The 22,302-nt window shown below is 42.3% G+C and overlaps 1 protein-coding gene across 8 annotated transcripts in view; it reads right to left on the bottom strand.

Annotated features, from left to right (window-relative positions):
- phldb1a (pleckstrin homology-like domain, family B, member 1a) overlaps nucleotides 1–20,103 on the bottom strand; it is a 26,950-nt gene extending 6,847 nt beyond the window's left edge. Inside the window, exons 1-22 of one of the 8 annotated variants that reach the window (XM_023404727.2) lie at nucleotides 19,953–20,103; nucleotides 17,750–17,848; nucleotides 16,847–16,970; nucleotides 15,717–15,887; nucleotides 14,343–14,468; nucleotides 12,059–13,143; nucleotides 7,289–7,513; nucleotides 7,069–7,200; nucleotides 6,709–6,846; nucleotides 5,915–6,043; nucleotides 4,938–5,093; nucleotides 4,716–4,826; nucleotides 4,494–4,583; nucleotides 4,282–4,413; nucleotides 3,740–3,862; nucleotides 3,383–3,541; nucleotides 3,016–3,156; nucleotides 2,247–2,339; nucleotides 2,087–2,165; nucleotides 1,572–1,716; nucleotides 1,138–1,228; nucleotides 43–189 (exon numbers count right to left, since the gene is read on the bottom strand). In XM_023404727.2, coding sequence (XP_023260495.1) covers nucleotides 43–189; nucleotides 1,138–1,228; nucleotides 1,572–1,716; nucleotides 2,087–2,165; nucleotides 2,247–2,339; nucleotides 3,016–3,156; nucleotides 3,383–3,541; nucleotides 3,740–3,862; nucleotides 4,282–4,413; nucleotides 4,494–4,583; nucleotides 4,716–4,826; nucleotides 4,938–5,093; nucleotides 5,915–6,043; nucleotides 6,709–6,846; nucleotides 7,069–7,200; nucleotides 7,289–7,513; nucleotides 12,059–13,143; nucleotides 14,343–14,468; nucleotides 15,717–15,887; nucleotides 16,847–16,970; nucleotides 17,750–17,848; nucleotides 19,953–19,955 — 3,699 coding nt within the window. In that variant the 5' untranslated portion in view covers nucleotides 19,956–20,103. The remainder of the gene's footprint in view (nucleotides 1–42; nucleotides 190–1,137; nucleotides 1,229–1,571; nucleotides 1,717–2,086; nucleotides 2,166–2,246; nucleotides 2,340–3,015; nucleotides 3,157–3,382; nucleotides 3,542–3,739; nucleotides 3,863–4,281; nucleotides 4,414–4,493; nucleotides 4,584–4,715; nucleotides 4,827–4,937; nucleotides 5,094–5,914; nucleotides 6,044–6,708; nucleotides 6,847–7,068; nucleotides 7,201–7,288; nucleotides 7,514–12,058; nucleotides 13,144–14,342; nucleotides 14,469–15,716; nucleotides 15,888–16,846; nucleotides 16,971–17,749; nucleotides 17,849–19,952) is intronic. The other 7 variants (XM_023404728.2, XM_023404732.2, XM_023404735.2 and 4 more) reach the window with 7 other exon arrangements.
- Between the last annotated feature and the right edge of the window lie 2,199 nt (nucleotides 20,104–22,302).

Below are 22,302 nucleotides of genomic sequence, written 5' to 3'. Positions count from 1 at the left end.
CCCCCCCCTCCCGCCACTGTCTCCTCCGGCTGCTCCACTGACCTGGGAGAAGTGTTTCTCTCTCATCTTCACCTCCTCCTCCACCAGCCTCTGCCTGTGGGCCGTCTCATCCTGAAGCCTCCTCTCGGCCTCCTCTCGCCTCCTCCGCTCCTCCTCTAACATCTGCCGCCGAGCCTGCACCTCCCTCTCCTGGGAGCGTCGGGAGAGGAGAAAGAGGAACAGATGGAGAGAAGAGAGGAAAAAAGTAATGAGGGGGGGGGGGGCAAGGAGACAGGGAGAATATCTTAATGGTAGGCAAATATTGCAATACAAAGTGGATGACTATCAGAAGAGGCACATGAGAATTCAAGTCCCAATCCAGGGTTTTGTAAAATATATCCCTTAAGTCTGTGTATAGAAGGGTAAGCTTTGCTGATGTAAAATGATCCTTTGCAGCTTTCAGACACTTACATACAGGTTTACTTTGTTTCAACATGTAGAAATAATACAAAGGTAAACAAACTACTTACAGCTTCATTTCACCACACCTTAAGTTCAATGATCACTTTCACAATGACACAGATAAACTGTGTTTTTGAGCAACATGAGACTTTTCTCCAATAATTTAAAGTTACAGTTTATTGTCTTTCAGTGAAACTGGCTTGTTTAGTAATTATATGATCATATCATGTTTGCGTTTTATAAAATCTGTTGTTCAAATTAATGATTTCACACAAATTATATATAATTAGAAACTAACTAGATTTGTTATTAAATGATCTTTAATTACATGTAGGTAGAGAGAGTTAGATCAATGATGAAAACAATGGAACATGTAAGAGTTAATTTCATTGCACATCAATTTGATTATTTATATGATTTTCACACATTTATCATATTGTGATCTATAGCAGGAGATATTGATATGTCCTTATTAATATTGTTACAGATTTTACCCAGCCTTAACTCCTGCAACCAAATGTGTAACTATAAAAATAATCTAAATGTTTTTAAAAAGCCCCCATTGCAGCTTTAGTTGAAACTTTACATGACCTTGGAGGAGATGAAGTTTTGGAAGTGATGGGATAACTGGTTTTCAGTCATATTAGGAAGCAACATTCACGTCAAAACTCTGCAGCACCCAAGCTAGGAACTCACTTTGTTCTCAATCAGTCTGGCTTTCTCCTGCTGCGCCTCCTTCAACATCTTCTCCATCTCTTCTATCCTCTGGGCCTCTAACCCACAGGCACTACAACACACAGAGGGAAGGAGCGACTGATGACACAGCTACAACAAGGGTTGGATTGAAAAAAGTAAACAGACATGCCTGGAAACCAAACACTGCAAGAAGACAAAGGCAAAGGTTTCTTCATGAACGCCAGTAAACTCAGTCTTTGAACTTCACGAAAACACTGTGAAAACTTGAAGAGGTTGGCATGGCAACAGCCAGTGTACTAGTAGTCACGGGAGCAGACGTGTAACAAAACATGATGTCACTGGAACAAAGCGCAGTGACCCTTCTCCTGGGAAACGGGGCAGACTTGAGTGTTCCCATGGAAACAGAGCCAATTGCTCATTTTCCAGTCTCTCACCTTTCTGGGGTACATGCGGAGTTGCCAGTGGAGACACTGGTCTCCATGCTGTCTGAGCTCTCCAGGCTCAGGGTGTCATACGCCTGGCTTCCACTCGGTGGCGACTGATGATGCAGGATGGAGTGATGGACAGTGGGAGACACATCTGTGCAAGCAGAGAGGGCGCAGACAGCTGTCAAAGACTCACAGTGCCCTCTGTTGATAGTGACAAGATATTGCTACTAATTGATTATAATCAGAGCTATCTATCTATCTATCTATCTATCTATCTATCTATCTATCTATCTATCTATCTATCTATCTATCTATCTATCTATCTATCTATCTATCTATCTATTTATCTATCTATCTATTGAGACTTTAAAGAACAAGAGGCTACAGTCACCCTACATGTTCCAGAATAAATGGCCACAGCTGTCTTCTATAGACATTTATCTGTCTAAAAGTCATGTGTGCATGCCAGGTGAAAGCCTCCAGTTCTAAATAGATGAGATGGGACTGAAAGACTCAAGTACCTTTGCTCTGAAAAGCCAACTGCCTCCTGGAGTCCATGTCTAATGGGTTTGAGATCTCCCTCAGCACTAACTGTAACCCCTGAAAAACACATGAAAAGCATCACACGATGTATGTTGAAGATTTAATTACAATTTAGTTGTGTTGGACAGATGTGCTCACCTTGGTGGATGTGTTTTTCTCTGCACCACTGCAGTGTGGCAGAGCTGCCGCGGCTGCCTGTCCAACCTCACCATCTGATTTGGACTTCAACAGCTGAGGGAAGGAGGACAGATCAGTTGTGCTTCACGACCTGAGGTAAATAGGTTACATGTCCGGGGCATATAAAATAAAACAAAGTATGAACGTACATAGAACTCATTTGAACAAGTGATCAGGACTATAGTTGTCATTGTGGTTGAGCTCAGCGCTGATCTGAACCTCAGTTAGTGACTCAGGTCTTTGTCTGTTTCTCACTTCTTCAGCTGAATGCAATATTGAGTGACAATCATGATGTCGGTCATGTTAGCTAAAATACTTCCTTTTCCATAATTCTTTACAGGACAATTTACAGTAACATGCTTTACCTTGTGGCTATATGATCAATTATCAAATTGAAGATTATACTTAACACCATCTCTCTTTGACAAATCTTAGCAAATTTCTTTATTAAGCTTAAATGTACTCATGTTTCAGATTTGTCACATTAAACCTTTATAGTAAAAGGGAGGGTTCACAAACTACCCTCTCTTGTTTTGTCCACTAGAGGGCCTCCTTGTCATAAAAATATAAACAGTTGAATCGTTATTCAGAATCACCTGCTTCAGCGCTTCGAGACAGTGATGCATCTGGCCTATTGTTAGCACCCTTTTGCAAGGCCCTGAATTCACACCCTGAAAAGTAGCTGCCAGGAGAGCATACAGCAGTGAGCGAGAGAGAGTGGAGAATTTACCTGCCCGTGTCTGCGTGTGGAAAAGGACTTTGCAGGCAGTGGTGGAGGACATGACTGAGGCTCCCCAGCAGCCATGATGTCCTGGTACCAGCGCTCGAGGTTAATAGGAGGCATTGCATTCCTGCTCAGCTCAGGCTGGCTCTGAGGTGAAAAGCATCCAGCCAAAGAAAAAAAAAAAAGGAAGCAGTAAAGCAACAGCATCAGTAATAGAAGCATCAGGCAGGCAGGAAAGATGACCATGGACCAACCCGTGTGGCAATATCAGATCAGAAATGGATGCAATGTCAGGAATAGTAAGTGGTGATAGTTGTCAATTACCAAAAAGTGCTTTTTAGAAATTGGACACCATCAACTAGGAAAGACAAACCTGGGCAGAGAGATAGGAGGAAGGGCCACATGCAGCTGAGTAGCATGAGAAGGCAGATTGAGAGGAGGCAAGTTGGAATGATGGAATAGATGAGGAAGATGAGGGATCCAGTCTCTGCATCCCAAAGATCTGACTTAATTGACTGACTGTGATGTAGTCCTTCACACAAATAACCACCCCGTACAGACACACAGAGAAACAAGACACACACACATTTACAGAACGGGGAGAGAGCAGAAAGTGGGAAATATCATTAAGAAGGTGAATCTAAAAGAGACATATTTTTCAGATTGAGACTGATTTGCTTTGGTTGGTTCAGTATTTCGTGCAGTGACAGAGAGCAGGGAGGGTGTCTACCTCGCATGGCAGAGCTGGAGCTACAGCGAGGGAGAGGCAGTGGAGAGCAGCAGGGGAAGGAGAGTGAGGCTGCATAGAAGCATTTCCATACATCTTATAGACATCAGACAGCCTGAGGTACTCCTGCATCAACAGCCAAAACACAGGGATGAGAAGGCTGAAGGAAGATGACAACAGTCAGCACTTAGAAAAGTCATGCAGAGATTCACAAAAGCGAACAGGAGCATTTCACAACTCATTTCTAACAGTCACTACACAGTTTAATCATCAGGTCATCTTCCATTTTTTCATCATCCAGCTTATGATGTTAGTTTACGTCGTAGAAAACAATTCTCCTCAAATGTTTCTATTGGGACAACCACTAATTTGGAGAATGTACAAACTTCAAACGAACAATATATTGACAAAGGCAGAAACTTAAACTACTAACACACACACTGCAAGCTTGCTATTGTTTGTCAGTATTCTTCTAACCGTGCCCGTTTTATTGCAGAAACTGCAGCACAGGCATTTAGGATTTGTTAGCTTTTGTTGAGATTTACCTGTTGTAGCCTAACAGGGTAGTGTTCAGGGGAGGGGATGTGAGAGGAGGAGAAGGAGGCAGAGGAGGGACAGGGGCTATCAGGAGGACCGTCCACATAAACAAGGTCAGGTTCGCTGATGTGAAGCAGTTCCTGTTTAAAAAGTTCATCTAAGTTGACCACTTTTGCAGTAAAATCGCTCCAGCTTAGAAACCACAGGAGTTCCCGCTCACCTCTTTCATGCTGCTGTTGGGCTTCGGGAAATTCTTCTCTCCTGTCAAGGTGTGGTACCTCTTCTCCACAGCACACAATCTGTCTTTCTCCTAAGGGAGGCAGAACCAGCATGTATATACAGATGCTTTCACGTTTAGTCTCAGCCACCAGCAAGTCTTGCATCACTGTTATCAATTAAAAATACAATTCAGTTAAGACTGGGTTTATTATAAGAGGCTAACCTTGTGTAACAGCTGCAGGGTCAGTGTCCTGTCTTTAGCCATCCTGTCACAGTCTCCAGCTGCCTGTAACCCCAGCTGCTTCACCTGAGCGTCCAGAGCGGCCATCTTCTCCTGAGAACCAACACGCCCAGTTTCAAACCGACATATAATCTCATGTAGGTTATCATATATACACACACGCACACATACTGTATGTGTTTTCTGTGATGCATGTACCCCCACCTTCCTCTTGGCCACGCTGCACTGATACTCGGCTCGCTCTTGGAGAAGCTGCGAGCTCTGAGTCTCCTTCTTCTCCTCCAAACTGCTCTCCTCCTCCAGCTGGCAGAACTCCAGCTCTTCAAACTGCTTGGTCCCAGATTCCAGAGCTTCAGCCTTCTGTCCATGTACAGATATACATACACTGTATGAAACTACTGAAACACACTTAGGAAAGGATAAGGTTGGCAATGTTACTATTTATATTATTATATTATATTTTTCTGATTGTCAACAAAGATCATGAATAGACAAATACCAACAATGAATGGATCTACTTCTCTCCATGCTTGCAAAGCCTGATATAACTAATTCCTGAATGCCAGCCTCCGCTCTTATCCTGGTTCCTGGAGAAGTTGTAAAATATCGAGAGATGGACTAAAACCTTGTTGTCTTGGTGTTTTCATGGGATTTGTTCACAATAAGAAAAACAGAGAAAATAAGAATTGCTTTAGCCTTTAAAGTTCATAATAATAATAGCAAACATCTCATACCATCAGATCTGTCAATGCTCTGCCTAAAAGCATTAAGTGAGCGTAGGTGACTTGAATCATTCTTAGTCAATTTTCAAATGCAAAAGGCATGCAAACTTTTAGAGGAAAGCTGTTAATAACATTATTAATTAATACTAATTGCAACTGACAGCGCCAAGCATCCAGGATGAGGGAATAGCAGCAATTAAGCAGCAGTCTAAAAGCATTGCCTACTGTGTGGTCACACTTGCATGGCATTGACTTAAAAAACCTTACACATTTAAGAAATGAAGGGCCACAGCAGAAAAAGGAAATGCACAGTCTGCAAATTCATGAGTAGCTCTGAGTGCTTCAAAACAGAGTCAGTGTCATGTCTGTGGCTGTTTCTGTGCAGATCATACAGAACTGTGGTATTTGGTATATTATAACTCACTGTTGCCAGCCAGTGGGCTGTGTGAGAACACTGACCCTGCTGAGCTGCTCCTGTAACTGTTCCCTTAGAGACAAGGGGCACTTATCAAACTGCCTCTTCAGCTCATTGTACTCATTCCTCTGCTTTTCCAGGACCTTCCGCTCAGCCGACACATTAGCCCTGCCCTAAAAACACATGGAAACACACACACACACACACACACACACACACACACACACAGACACACACACACACACACATAAGCCCAATTGGGTCCGCATTCAGACACACATACACACACCACCCCAGGGAGAAACAAAAAAAAAAATCACAGACAACTCAAATCCATGCAGCCAGTTTTAAAGCTAACAGGCCAAGGCAGTTGGAGTATTACAGGACTTTGGCAGAGGTTAGGTCGGCAGGAGTGTTAGGGGTTAAAAGCTTTACACATCTTATGACATCAAAACAAGAAAAAAATAAAAAAGTTTTGTGCACGTGTGAATCAACATTTTAGTGTTGGTCACATCCAGATAAAAGCCCAGCACATGTGAACAAGATTTCAGCTGTTGTTTCTGTCTTTTTAAACACAAGACGTGTTGGACACTGCAGAGTGAAGACAGTTTGTGCTTTGTGTTTCAGGACAGACATCTACTGAATAAGCAGTGCAAGTCAGTTGAGCTATCAGAAAACAGACACTGTATATTTAGATTTCTTGCACATTCAGGAAGGAGTGAGCTTTTATATATTCAAACACAGACGCTAAAGAACATGTCCAACATTCACGTGCAAACTGGCTGTGAGTGAACTGACAGTATCTACAGTATCACATTCCTTCGTTCTGGGTGCCCACCTCGTCCTTCTCTTTCTGGATGGCCTTGTCCAGCTGGCTCAGTTTGAGCTGCAGCTGAGAGATGATTTCATTTTCAGCCTCCACCTGCTCCTGCTCTGCCCGCCTCTCTGCCTGCAGCAGGGCCTGCTCCATCTCCGCCTACAGACAAATATGGGGTCAGAGTCTGCAAACCACCAAGTACTGTCATGCTAAAGAAATACTTTAAGGTGAAACAGCTTCCACTCCTCTCACTAAGGGTGAGGTGAGAAGAGTATACATTCTGTAATGTGTATGTATGTGTGTGTGTGTGTGTGTGTGTGTGTGTGTGTGTGTGTGTGTGTGTGTGTGTGTGTGTGTGTGTGTGTGCGTGTGCGTGCTGACCTCCTGTTTGGTCTCTTGTAGCTGCCGCTCCAGTTCACTCACTCTGTGCTTCAAGTTATCAACCCTGGCCAAGATCCTGTTCCTCTCGTCCTCCAGATAGACCTGATCCTGACCGGCTAACAGCTCTTCACACTTCATGCAGATTTAGGAAAATAAATTTGTCAGAGCAAAAACACAAATTATCTAATTCTCTCCACACATGCATGCATGTGTTTATTACCTCTTGGTGTGTGCTCTCTGTGCTGCTGGACTCCTCTCTCTGTGCCTCCTCATCGTTCTCCCTCACCCTCTGGTGTCTGTCGGACATCCCCCCTCCTGCGTCTGAGCAGGTCCCTGCAGCGCCCCCCAGCAGCCCACTCCTCACCACCTCAGCCAGCTCCACAGCGCTGTCCTCATGATTATACTCTGCACACAGATTGAGGATGGTCTCCAGCCTCTGTCGCTCCTATGGAAGACACGCGAGACATAAACGTGCTGTCCCACATTACAGATCTTATTGCAGATTAGCTTCAAATGTCCTTGTGTGACATTGTCCCATTTAGGCAGCTGTCCCTCAGCCAATGGTACAGGACAACTGTAACCTGATAGCAGGAGGGCTGAGGCTGATGCAGTTTGTCTCTCAGGAGGGGGTTCATCGTGAGACCTCTCAGAGGTGGAGTTGTTTATGAAAACAGAATCTGACAGACTGTGATAAACATGAGAAGAATAAATGTGAGACTCTGTCGAGTTTTGGTTGCGGACTGAAAGTATCTCAGATTACTCTACACCAGTTGTTATTCTGCTCAGAGACACTTTGAATGTTGATCTTTTTTTTAGATTCTTGGTTAATGTTTTCTTCACTGCACCATTCTGTTGTCTCTCATCACTCCACACAATGGGATGCTTCCTTTACTCTACCAAAATAACAGCGCAGAATATGTAATCATCATTCCAATCTGACCATAACTCAGAATCTGCTCGACTAGGAACAACTGTGTCTGATGTGCTTCTTGTTGTTTCAGCAACCATCGTTGGTCTGAATTTAAATTATTAAGGATGTTAAAATAACCACGCCAGCTCTGTCATGAGCATTTACTTGAACTGCAAGACTTACAACTTAGACTGTTGTTTATGCTGTGTACATCTAGGTCATTCCTTGATGAAAAGCAGCAAGGTTAACAGGATTATTTATGATCCAGACATTTTGATTTAACAGATTGAAAGATTTTAAATCTTAAGCTTTCAGACAGTGAGTAAGATAAGATACCACAATTGTCAGACTGCAGTGCAGTTAGTTTTAAGATGGATATTTGACAGACATTAACTCCAGGTCCAGTGGTGTCTTCTGACTCAGCTTCAGTGGGAGGACATTTAGCTCACCGCCCTTCTCTTGCTTAATGGCAGGTGATTAAACTTAACAATACCAATGTTTTTTCAATAGCTTCATGCTAATTTGCCCATATCAGTGAATATGTATGATCAAATAGATTAAACAAAATGAGTCTCCCATAGCAGACTTATTTTTATTGATAGTGTGCAATTCATTTATTTACATAAATATTAAATATAGAAAATAATAATAAGGCAGTTTTATCAATAGCCTCCATCATGTAATGTGACCCAGTGACTCCAAATCAATACCACAAATGATTCCTTATGCTTGTTTCACTTCAATACAGTAAACAAACAACAGAAAATGATTATAGTTATCTATCTATGAGTTGTTTTATTGTAAACACTGAATGATGTTAGCTTTGCTAAGATGCTGGTAGGCAGACTCTGTTCCCTTCAGATGGTGCCAGGTCACCTGTTTGAACCTGTTTCCCCCTGTTTCCAGTCTTTATGCTGAGCAGTTTCCCAAAATGTTGAACTATAGCTTTAACTAGACAATGTGGGTCATTTGGTTCAACAAAATGCAGCAGTTAAATAACCTCTGGTACATTTTCATCTCAAAATCACATCAACATGCTGCAGACTCGGACTCTGGATTGCAAGCCAGCAGTTAGGCCTCAACTCAACTTTTGTATAACATCACTTCCACTCTAGCTATGCCCTTTACTTGTGCTAAGAGATGAAGTGCTGCATGGGTTTTTTTGCAGTGCAGCAATATCCATGTGTAGGTGTAGGTTGCATTCAATAAAGTGAGAAAAAAAAATCCTGCATAGCTGTGCCAAGTGTGCCAAAAGAGCAGTGTGCCAAATATAGAGCATTTGTTCCACTGAGAGGAAATCCGCTCTTTGTCTTTCTCATCTATAGATCTACAATTTATCATTTTTGTGTGCTTCTTTCAAGGCTGCAATACCAACAAATCAAGAACCATGTCCATAATCCAAACATGTTCACCATAGGCCAGCTGATTTTGTGGGGGATATGCACAATTTAACTGAGAAGATTGATACCACTCTGTCTAGAACCAAGAGATGCGTAGCTTAGCTTAGCATATTCTATTATTCTCTGTTCCTTTAACAGGGGCCCTTCATTATCAGAACTTAAGCCCCATTTTTCAGGTCACCTCTTTGTTTTCTATAATTTCTGTTGCATTTATGTTTAACTCTTGGGAAAAAAAAGAAAAGAATAAGCATATTTCTTTTCACTTTCTACAGGAGCCCTGCAGTATTATCATCTAGTCTTAAAGCTCCATCCACCTCTACATGATATGTCCCCTGGGATATTAATGTGGTCGTTGACTGTGTCATTAAAGAACTTATTTTCACTCAGTGGTTATCTACATTCAGCATGTGTGTATGCAGAAGTGCACACATTTTACTGTATATACAGAAGCAACAATCCCTATTACCATCATTGTGTATTTACCAGCAACATTTCAAATCACTACAAAATCTGGAAACTTCAGCCAACATCCAAACACATTTGAAATTTTTGCTTAGAGCCATAATTGTATGTTTGTTTGCTTTTTTTGTACGTGTGTGTGTGTTTTTCGTTTGGCTACCGGGGTGGTGGTTTGACACTGATGCTGTTTAGCCGTCCACTGGGCAGCAGTGGAGGTAAGACTATCCTACCACCACATGGATGCGTCTTAACCCTTGTGTTGTCTTCACATTCTGTATACTCCCCTCACTCACTAAACCCCTAAAATAAATAAGCTTAATTGAATTTTTAGCACCAAATGTAGGTTGCATGAAAAAACAACCTGCCATTCATCACAAACTGTGTGAATATCTGAGTTTTCCCTCTTCACAGTGCAGAAAGACTGCATTTATTCAGTAGACCCCACTCTGCACTGCTGTCATAATTGTCTTCTTTACTTCATTTCTTCAGGTACTGCAGAGGTGGTAAACAATATTTTTTATTAAGAGATAGTTTAGAATGCATTTCATTGGAGGCGCTCCCAATAACAGTCAGGGGTTTTTTTTGCCAGTGAACACCCTGGTGGTGTACAGCTTACATGGAAATAGGAATAAAGGCAAAATATCACTTTTTCTAATGTTGGGCTCACTCTAGGAAAAGTCATCGAATTTCAAGTTGAAAAAAGATCATTTAGGGAGTTTTCTCTGCTGTTAAACACAGTGGTGGGACATTTTTGACCCGAAGACAACACAAGGGTTGACTGCCTACAAATAAAATCTAATCAACAAATCGTGAGGTGAAATATTTGTCTTTTATGAAGTTTGGTATTTGCAGAGGTAATGGCTTCCTGTACATTGTCTACACATACAGGATGACTCAGCAGGGTAGAGTAGCTTTGACACAAACATCCACGGGAGTCAAAGCCCATGCAACACAGGCGCACGTTGTCAGTAACTGTCTTATTTGTTACCAGAAACCCTTTGGTTCCTGAAATAGTCTGTGGACATGGAGAATGTCCGGGAATGACCCCCCCGCCCCCCTGTCTCTCTCTCTCTCTGTGGTCTCTTCAGCTGTCAGTGTACTGGCAGGCAGGTGGGGTGTCTGGTGGGTGTGGATTGAGGATGGATAACAAGTATGCAGTCTATGATCTGGTGCGCGTATGATTAAGAAAGAGCCTTCAGTCAAGCGGTGGCAGCTTTGAAAGTAAATGCCAATCGTCCTCTCGGTAAATATAGTGTTGAGCAAGAAGCAGCCACGCCCTCCGCTCTGGACCTCAAGACTTGTGTGGAAGAATGTTCACCCCGTGTCACTCGGGCCACATGCGCTGACGACGCCAGTAATGCTCAAGAGGGATGAGATAGTGGCTGTATGCCAGGAGATTTGGACAAGATATCTGAATGCAGACATGGTGTCTGCCATACCAGCAGTCTCAGCGCCTTCTCCACTCAACTGTATTTATGCCCTATAAAACCATGGTGTTTGTATGTCTTCATCAATTTCCTGTGCAGTGTTGTGTAGTGAAACCAAAGATGTTTTTTTCAAATCATGGAAAATAAGGTTTCTGACTAACTAGTGACTTAAATTCACAGAAACACCTGCAATAATCAATATTTATTAACAAAAGAAATCTGATATTTACAGTTTCTCATTTGTCCACTTTTCTTTACGATTAAACCAACAAGATATACGTGTTAATCAGTGAGTTTTAGAGGTTCTGGTAGGTGGATTTTATTACCTTCAGACAGAGCCAGCCTAACCTTTTCCCCTGCTCTCCACCACCAAGCAGCTGATGAACATAATTCAGCAACCAGCAGGAGAAAGACAGATATTCTCAGAAATTGGCAGAACCCAAAACAGAGCTAAAACCTCTGCTGGATGTTTAATAAAACTGTTTAAAAAGATGTTTTTTGCTAACAGCTTGTATGCTTGGATACAGCTGTGGCTCTGTGCAGCTGTTGTACCTTTACGTAAGCTTGTTTTGATGTTTTTCTCTTCATTGGCTGAAGGTTTTAGGATTTAAAATATATACAAATTCCATCCATACACAGAATATAGAATAAACAACAAACCAGAGCAGCAAATATTTACTTTATGACTTCCTGAGTGAGGTTCACAGCAGCATCCACATTTGGACTGGACTTATCGTTCTGGAATTATTTTCATATCTAACTGTGAAGTCATATATAAAAGGCTGATCACTTACCAGTTTCTCCATTTCCTGCTCACGCAGCCTCTCCTCTCTCTGCCAGCGGTGGTATTCCAGCAACTCGTCCTCATTGTCACTGATCTCAGAGATGCTGTTTTTGCGTTCCCGGGTATATGGTTTCTCTCTTTTTTCTTTAAGACTCTGTTCTTTGCTGGAGGATCCTGTCACAGTCATGCAAGATGTTTTTCTTTGGCTACGAGGGCTTGCAAGAGGAGACGTACCAGACAGAGAACCCAGGCCTGACAGGATGGCACTTCCCGGGCCAGGCCTTATCTGCCTGTTTCCAGGGTCCTTCTCAAGCCCAAAGAGTGGTGATGGACTCTGGGCGTACATTGCCCTCATGGCCTCTGCTTTTGTTGTGAGTTTACGGTGGCCCTGGGGGCTCTCTGGGACAGGTTTAGCAGCGAAGCCTTGTGAAGGGAGGGAGGACGCTGAGCCCTGCGATCCTGGAGTCCCTCTGCGGGACATGTAAGGGCTGAGAGGAGGAAGTTCCCTAAGGTTGGTGGGCCCAGTTGGCTCTGGATTCCTGAGCCTTTGAGGGACATCATCATACTGACCCTGCTCTCGCATGGGGCTGGGGGATCTCTTCTGTAGGGAGGAGCCTCTCACTTGAGGGCTGGATGGAGCCGTTGGGGAAAATTTGACAGATGATGATTTCTGAGTTAGGTTACAGCTTTCTGTCTCTTGTCCTGACCCCGTGCTAGGCGGTGTGGGGCTTGACCTTATGTTCCTAAGAAGCTTTGGGCTCTCCTGGGCCCTTTGACCACCACTAGAACTGCCTGAGGCAACAGACAGGGAGGTCCGTGGATGGGGAACGGGAGTGTGGTTGGTAAGAGTGGACCGGGCAGGTATTGGAGGAGTTTTGCTGCTGTTTTCATAAATGGGGTCCTCTGTTGTGGAGTTGTTTCTTCCATTGAGCATGTTTGGAAGAGACGGCTGAGGAAGAAGTTGTTTACCAGGTCCTAATGATGATGGTGCCCTCAGCACCAACGAGTCCTGGAGGTTCTTTGCAATGTTGTTCACTTTGGAGTTGCCGTTGCTCGAAAGAGATTGATGGTTCCCGTTAGGGGCACGATGAGAGTCTGCAGAGGGGAGACAGAAACACTTGTGCATGAGCATTCCTGTTGAATAAATAAGGAGGTCAAGCACACTTGAAGAGACAGTTGTAAAAACACACATAAACAAACACACGGTGGGAAGGATCTGTCGTTCCCCGTGTGTGTCATCTTTGTCCTTTTGACATCTACCACACCTCAGGTCAGTTGCTGTCGGACAACGAGGGTCGCCCATAAAAGGAAAAATACACACGCTTGAACATGTTGTTGCACACACACAGTGTCTCAATGGCCCACTTTGAATAGTGATAAATCTCTTGGAGCACACGCTCCCCTGTATGAACCAAACCCGGCAATCTGGATGTTGTGCTGCTCACTAGTTGTTGTAATCCCACAGGGATCTCGAGTTGCTAAATATAAAAGCTGCTGCCGTGTACCTCATTCAGAGCAGATGAAATCAGGGGCTGGTCAGGAAAGAGTGCGCCATGCACACTGGGCAGGGTGTGGTGGTTCTTACTATACTGTTCAAGCACTGACAGCCGAACCAGTAAGGTCAGAGGAGAATGGCCTCTAAATATCATCGACAGCACAAGGAAGCAGTTACCACAATTACATAACATCATACAAATGTAACTGTAAAAAGGGGGGAAAAAATTATCCAAAAATGGTGCCAAAGATTGTAACGATCCTTTGTCACAAAAGGGTCACACACTGAGCGAAAAGCACAGTTTTAAATGAACTAGATCACAATGTAGGCCACAGATAATTAGTTCTGAGCAAGCTATTTCTACATCCTGCCAAGGATAATAATAACCAGCATCAAAACTTCAAGACCAATTGGGCTGCAGATATGGAAACCACGAGCTGGCAAGATTTGAAAACCTCAAAACAAGACATTCAGGTCTGAGAACCAACTAACCAAGGATGTAAGCCTTGAGACATGCATATTTTAAACTGCCATGAAACTCTACAACCCGCAGTAGTGGGAACTAATACAGTGTTTTTATTTTTACAGTTAGGTTGAAGGAAGCCAAAGTGATTGTAACAATTTGTGTGACTATCAGCCCAAAGCATTTGCTCTCCCCAGAATAGCTGCTCAGGAAACTGTGCAACCTTCATACACACAGTTGTCAGTGACCAGCTTATTTCTGGATCACAGGAATTGTTCATTTTGGACTTAGATTTTGCTTTATCGTTTTGTATAAGTATCAGAGCAGGGTCTTTACCAGTTGGAGGAGTTTTTGTGGTGCTTAGTCCTTGGCCTCCTCCAGGCAGCATGCTCTTCATCCTCAGGGCCTCTTCTGGATGGTTGAAGCGGAAAAAGGCCGACTGACCAAAACACAGCATGCACCCTGCCAGGAGAGAAGACACCTCCATAAATGTACTACTACAAAAACTGACTGTTGAGCCAGTGTTTTCTTTCTGTACCCACTCTGTAACTTCAATCATTAAACTAATTCTAGTTAAAATTTGACTGGCTTAACAAACTCATGTCTATAATGACTGCAGTCAGCAGTTGTATTTTTTGGTGCGGTAAGAACAATAGGAGGTTTAAGTGTACAGATCAGTTCTGTGAGATTTATTTTAACATGTAATGTAATATTTCACATTTCAGCCTGATATGTGGTAAAATAAGGAGATCCATGAGTGCAGTGTATTCGTCCTCCAGAACAGCAGCCAGTGTATTGGCTGTTTAACTGACATTAATAAATTCAGTTTAACTCACGTGTGATTAACCAGTAAGTGAAATCAACTCCTTCTTCTGTCCCTGCATTTCCGGTGGTTTTCAAGAATGCCTGATATTATTTCCTGAGATACTCCACAGGGAGTTCAGTGTTTATTTCCTCCTTTCAAAATAAAGTCAACATTGTCCTTATGATATAAATGAAGCCGTTTCCTCCATTCCTGAGTTGTTCTATTCAGCATTTCATGATTGTCCTTTGAATGAAGAAATGCCTGAAGTATTCTTGTTGAGCAGCTGCTGCCTCCTCATGCACTGGCTGATCACCCAGCTTCAAATGACATTCTGGTGTAGCTGCTGGCTTGGATCCCATGTAAGGGGACTCAGGGGGGCGGGACTGTTATGCTATGCGGGTAAGTATGCATGTTACTGGAAGGACATGGGACTGTTTTGCTATTGCCACTGTCACCAAGTGCTTGCTCATGGTGGGAGTTGTTGGGTCTCTGTAAGTAAAGAGCTGCAGACCTGCTCTATATGTAAAGTGCAGATAACTTCTGTTGTGATTTGGTGCTATACAAATATTGATTATTGGTGAACGCTAGACAGTGTTTTTGTCTACTTTGTGTCAATTTAAACTCACTGCAGAACCCAGTTTATCCACTAAAAGTTTTACATTGTAATACTGCAAATACAGTGGCCAATTTAAGTAATTTGACTGTAAATCAGTGTGAGTATTTTAGACTAATGTGGACACAATATGCACTGCTGTCCCACTAAATGACTAGTGATCATCTATTTACATTTTTATGGCAAAATTATGACAAATTATTATGACATTATTGATATAAGATTCAATATATACAAGCTTTACCACTAACACTCATGTTATTGCAGTCTTTTAAGTCCGTGACTCTGCTACCTTGTGTCAGTCGATAGGGTTTGGTGATGGGACGTCCATCTACAGAGCACTGGTTTCCACATGGGTACAAGGTGATAATGCCTGCCTGGTTTTCAATATAGCAATGCTGCGCTGCAATGCCGAGGCCCTGCAGGGGGATATCTGTCCCCTCACTGCCCAGCGTGGTTCTCCCTGCAACAAGAGAATACATTTTCTCAGTATCGGTTACTGGACATCCATATGGACTTGTGAATATTTTTGTGCAGTATTCTTAGGTTGAGGTTCAAAGACAGCGATCTCAGGGGTCAAGGCACATATGGAGTCAGATGTTAGTCTCAAGAGATGTCCTTAGCCAGGCAGGTGACAGGCTTCTTGTCAGTGGGAGTTGATATAACCACCTACTATTTACTGTGTTGTCATTTTATTATGAGCTATATTCCATCACTGCCAGGATGCAAGAGATTTAACTCAACACTATACAGTATCCTACTTATTCTTATCTAAAAGCAAAGCTGAGATACAGCTCACAGAAAACTGACAGAGAGACAGATTTTTTTCCTTGGTGCTACTGTCTGTTCTCTTTTCCTCTGTGGCGTCTCGGGCCAGTGTTAGACCATGGTGCAAGAAAATCACAGACATGGGTGCAATCACAACTGTGGTACAGACAGTATGAGTAACAACAAGATGGTGTGAAGGTAATGTGTCATCAGTTTTTGTCAATTCATCACTCATGACAAGTTGCACTGCTTACTTATTAAAGAACCACTGACTTGTTTTGTGTGTTTCTGAGAGCGTTTATACTTGCTGCTGACAATACCATAAGTACAGATCCTATTGTCAGTACAGAGATGTCTGAGTTGACACAGACTGAGTTTCCTGATCCTGCAGCATCTCTTACAGTTAGTCATCTTAAAAAAGCAACACGAGCATGTTTAACAAGCTGTTAGTGAGCTTTCAGAGGTTAGTTCAATGAGCTCATGATTATAACTAGAAAATAAGTAGCGCACAACTTTTGCATTTTAGTGAGAATTGACATGAGTTTAGATTAGAAATCTGTGATCAGCAAAATGAATATTTTCTTTTTGATGAAGCCAACACTGTTTACAGTAATATCCACACACACACACACACACACACACTCGGGTGTTCACCTTCCAGCAGTGGTAGCAGAGTGATGGCTGTGCTCAGACGTCCACTTCCCAAACTAACCAGGTGGGGGCGCTCTGCCTGGACTTTCAGGGACTTGCCTGTCTCAATCAGGTCTAAAGGAGTGCTCTGTCAAAACAAAATCAATTGAAAGACATCATTACATTACCCAGAAAATCTACACATCTTCAAAGTCAACACTCATATTGATGAGGTTTCCCACATCAGTTTTGTAAGGAATCCTCACAGTGAAAATTAGATGTGTGAACAACTAAAAATAAGTATTAATCTGTTCAAATAAGACGTCCAGCATATGTACTTAAATTGAATTGTACTCATCCTGAAATGCGTCTCTTTTTCTTTTACAAGTGAAGACAAGACACATGATAATAAATATGAAGATACAAAATATGAATCTGATGATGCAACACTATGACGGAGACACTGGATCAGAAAATATCAAGACCAGAATTTTTTACCACTGGAGTATGAATACACCGGCTGTTACATGGTTATTTGTGATCCTGGAAACAGCCTCATGTACAACCAACACAGCTGACTGGAGCTGTAAGATTGAACATGGTAGGATTTTCATGAGCAATTGTTTCATACTAAGTGAGAAACTCTTGTTAAAAATAATAGTAGCGTTAGAGTCCAAAGAGACAGTCAGTAGAAATAACTGGAGATTATTGTGCAACACTGACTGCCAGATTCATTTGATTAATATGGAAGCTGGTTCTTAAAATGATCTTACATTCTCACAGAAAATCATTCAGATCTCAGTGATGTTGAATAACAGGCTGACCCACCACAGATGGCAATAGAAATAAAGTCAGTTACACTTTATTTAACATCCAACTTGTATCAGATTTAAAGGGTCAATGGTCCTGAAGTAAGAACTGACTCACCTGTAAGACCTGGTGAGTCTGTCGCCCATGTTCCACTCTATTCCTGCTCATGCGGTCCATGTCGGCTGGACTGTCAGAATTATCTGACACGTGAAGATCCTGAAGCAAACACACACATACAGAGAGAGAGAGAGAGAGAGAGAGAGAGAGAGAGAGAGAAAGAGAGAGAGGAGTGCAGGGGATGAATGGGAGCGCTGGGAATACTGCTACTACAGTTGTACTACAATGGGAACAGTGCTTTCCTTAGAAACCTTTCTGCCCCAGTTATAAGCCCATGTGACCAAACCATTCTACTGGGTAATTGTTTCTCCAGAACTAGCCGGACAAAACGATCCACCAAGGAAGATGGCATTCATTTATGCCTCAATCTAAGAGAGATTATTGACTTTAAATGTTAGAGATTAAGCACACACAGGTATTTGACAAAAAGTGCAGCAATAACACCCTGATCTTATGTGAATATCATGACAATTGTAGTTTGGAGATGCAACAGAAGGTGTGCCTGAGCTCTGCAGGTGCCTTACACATGAGGGGTCAGATCACTGCTTCCTCTGACCACGATGAGTCACTGTGACTCACTCACACAGACCTTGCAAACACAAACACACACACACACACACAAACACACAGTCCGTGTTTGCAGACAGATGCTGAAGATTAGATCCAGCTGTCTGCTCATCGCGCTCACATCAAACGAGAGGGGAAACAACAACCCGCGAGGACCAGACATGTCTCAAACAATCACACACAGACACATAAGACGTCCAGATGACTCACCATATTTTTCTGCTAAAAGCTGGTATTCACATCTTTCACTATATCACCCACATGGATTTGCTTGTCCTGGCAACAATTTAGTAGAGCTCTGCGTTCCTAGGAAAACTGAAACAGACAGTCACCTACTATCTGGTGTCTGTTTTGTCTGCCATGAATCAATGGGGAATTTAACTTGTGTCATGTTCTGACAAGTATATCCCAGAGGGGATTTCTTAACTTGGATCGTGTGACAATTTTCTGAAGGATAAGGGAATAACCAAAAAACAAAATCTCAGTTAGGTGTTGGGCCACCTTTAGCCCACAGTTTCAGTGAATCTCTGAGGCGCTATGGACACCATTCTTCTAAAAGATATGAGGGTGGTGAAGAGTCTCTGTCTCTCTGTCCAAAGTCACCCATAGCTATTTAACAGAGCTGAGATCTGGTGACTTTGAAGGCAATAGCACGTGATTCACATCATTTTCATACTCATCATCAACCATGAGTGTCACCTCTTCTCCTGCATTTCTCAATTTTTCTATTCTTTCCCTTAATTTCTCACCAGCCTGTATGTCAGGAAATGACCACATCAACCCATTCAGACACCAGCACATGACTGTTACATCGAAAAAGAAATGCTTGAGCTCTTTGTCGCTCCATGCTGACATCACTGATCAGTTAGAATTTTTTTTTAAAAACAGCCAAAAACGATCCACAGCTGTCATGTTCCAAGTTTAGCCCAGGTTTTTTTCAGACAACGGGGCGTTCAATCTGCGTCTGATGTCACTCCAGACGAGGCTGCTGGGTGAAACCACACATATCTCACAATCACGTCCAGTGTGTGAGTCTCTGTGTGAGGACCCAGTGACACGGAGAACAGACCGTCCCCTCTGTTCAGCGCTGACACTGGACCCCTCACGCCTCTGCTGTCAGCCCACTGGCTGTCAACACTGGCCCTCTTTCAGCCACGCACTCAAGACACAGGACAGGAGAGTGGGCAGGGTAATGTGTCTCTGTCTGTCTGACTCACAAACACACACACACACACGCACGTATACACACATATGCTCCTGCTCCCACAAGCCTCAGTGATTTAACGTACACACCCAGGCTGAAGAATAGTTTTAATGCTTGCAAATGCAGGGCCTTCCACTGTAACCTGTCATTATGGGGGCAGTTATGCCCTTCAGAGTTGCCATGAGCTTCTGAAAATAGACACCGCCAGCCACACAGTCTGGGCTGCTACTTTTAAAGAGAAATTACTTTTGCTTAGAACACTGACAAAACAGAGGAAGATACTGGAAAATGTACCTTTAAAATGGTTGATGAAAAAAAAGATGGTATTATTTTTTATAAAGGACAGCATAAAATTATGGGAGAACAACAGAACAACAGTGCTGCCAAACACAGTCAACAGTTTTTTTACTTATACAGACATGCAGCTCTTACCATTTCTCTACTCTCACAGAGTCCAGACAACGGCTAAATCCACATCCATGACTTTGTCTGAAGATTATTAATCCGCAGAGCAGTGTCCACATTATTGTTTATGTCTTGCTCCTAGATTTTTTCATTCACCCACTGAGTTCCTCTGCTATTTCCCTCCTCCCAACCCCTTCTCCTCCCCATCCCGGTGCAGAGTTACATCCCCAACACGCAGCAGAGGGAGACAGGGCAAGCAGCACTGCCCTCTAAAATGTGGTCTTACTTCTGACTTTATGTCCTACTTTTTCATTAACTTCCTTTTCTCTTTTTGGCAAATAAAACCATGATTATAGCTTACTCTTCACTCTGACACTGGACTCCAGTTATAAAAAGTTAAAAAAAAAAGCGTTGGGTCAAAGTTCAGATCCTCCTGAGATGTATTCACTCCTACAGGATTTCCATTGATTGAAAGCTCAGATGGACCACACCAGAGTATCAGAGGAAGCTGGAAACCAAACCCTGCAATACTGTGACTCTCCTCAGCATTGTCTATTGGTAAAGCAGGTGTTAACAGTCTGATCCAGGGAGGAAATAACACGTGGTGTAGGAGTAGGAGATGGAAAAGACCTCATGTCCTCTGACTTCCTGCTCCAAGCTCTGTACCACTGATGCAACCAGACTGGAAAGAGGGTATTTCCACTCTGGAAAACTGTTGAATAACAATTTATGATAATATGACTAAGCACAGTGGATTATAATGTGTCCACTGTGCTTGATACATCAATGATAATGGGATAGAGAAATACTATGTTCCAGAGGAAGTGAGCAATCATGTTAGCCATCTTTACAGACGTCCCACAGGAACGATTTGGCTCGGAGACACAGAGAGAGAGAGTGAAGGAGAGTGGGAGAAAGACTCCACTATTGATCTCTCAAGGCTTTTCCCATGGTCTGGGGCCAGAGAGGAGAGATGGAGGAAATGAAGTAGATGATGAGTCACAAAGGAACATAAAAACAAACAAACAGAGGCAGCTAAGTAACCAGATGGACTCGAAGCAAAGTCTGCAGAGAGGTTAATGCTCTGAGTCAGCTGCTCTCAGCGATGATGTGGAGGGTCCAGCTGAGGGGAAGCCCTTTAAACAGTGATTCTGAATGTAGATTACTCACTAACTGTCTATCTAGCAAATGATTCACTGTAGCAGATGCAAGGGATTATTAAAAGCAAAGTCCTTATTTATTAATATTAACTAATATTATGTAATTTGTGAAATATTTGGTAAATGGTATGAGGTTATTAACTTTTCATCAAATAATTTTAAAAAATGAACTTTGTTGTTATTGTGCCACATGTATCTTATTTTTATCAATTGGAGCACGTGAATTAGCATCAGACTTTAAAAGGAGGTTGCTTTTTTACCAGTCAAGCATCATTATCATAAAGACTTTTATTTTGATTATTGACACAGAGATTTGAAAAGATGCTGTCTAAACAATTTTTACACCAAAATTATATGGAGCCTCAAAACTGACAAAATATAGTAAAACATTATCAGAAAGGAGAAAAAATATAGCTGAAAACATGGATCAGCTTTATATCACTGTATTATAATTATTTAACAAACAGCTGGGTGATATATTTTTGTTGTTTGATGGTTTAGATTTGTCGGTTTTGGGGGCTCCGTACAAAACAATTTGCGACTGATGTTACAAAAAACATCTTTGTGTTAATCTCTAATAAGATATCATGTGACATTTCACTTAAGTATTACTTATTCATGTATTCTGTTACACCTTTGACTAGTCTGACAGTCAACAGACAGTATCGCAGTTTGAAAGAGTTAATTTGTTCTTGGTGTGAAATTTCCTTGTTGTTTAAATGAATGGGTCAAAAGTTCCAAAACAACACAAATGCTTCACCTTAATAACATCAAGCTTTAATATATAGGTAATGTAATGTTTCAATAAGCTAAAATCATCCAGCCTATGAAAAGGTTCTCATTTTGCTTTTTTGCTGTTACAAATATAAAACATATTGGTCCAAATAGTTTTACTGATAACTTCATTGTGCAAGATAATCCAGTTGGATAATTGTTCAAAGGTAATGTCTGTTTGTTATTTGATCTTGATCGCTAGCCAATACTATGACTTAATGCAACTTTATTTTCTCTGTGTCTGCTCTTGGTTGTAAGTGATGCCTCAGCATTTAACAGGTTACGAGGTCTGTGGGAGGATGTTCACCACTACTGGAGGCTTTGCCAGCTGCAGCGTCAGTGTGTGTTTGTTTACTGATCACACGGAGGTGAGGTTTTCTGACAGGTCTTGAAATATGTGTCTGGTGGGAGGTTCGGCTCGGTCAGTTTGTGTGCCCTGCAGT

The sequence above is a fragment of the Seriola lalandi genome, unplaced genomic scaffold (genome assembly GCF_002814215.2).
Source record: "Seriola lalandi dorsalis isolate HSWRI2012SDOR001 ecotype SW California unplaced genomic scaffold, Sedor1 jcf7180002054256, whole genome shotgun sequence".
Lineage (NCBI taxonomy): Eukaryota > Metazoa > Chordata > Actinopteri > Carangiformes > Carangidae > Seriola > Seriola lalandi.
The sequence above is the reverse complement of the archived record's forward strand: the minus strand, read 5'-3'. Positions and strand labels throughout refer to the sequence as shown.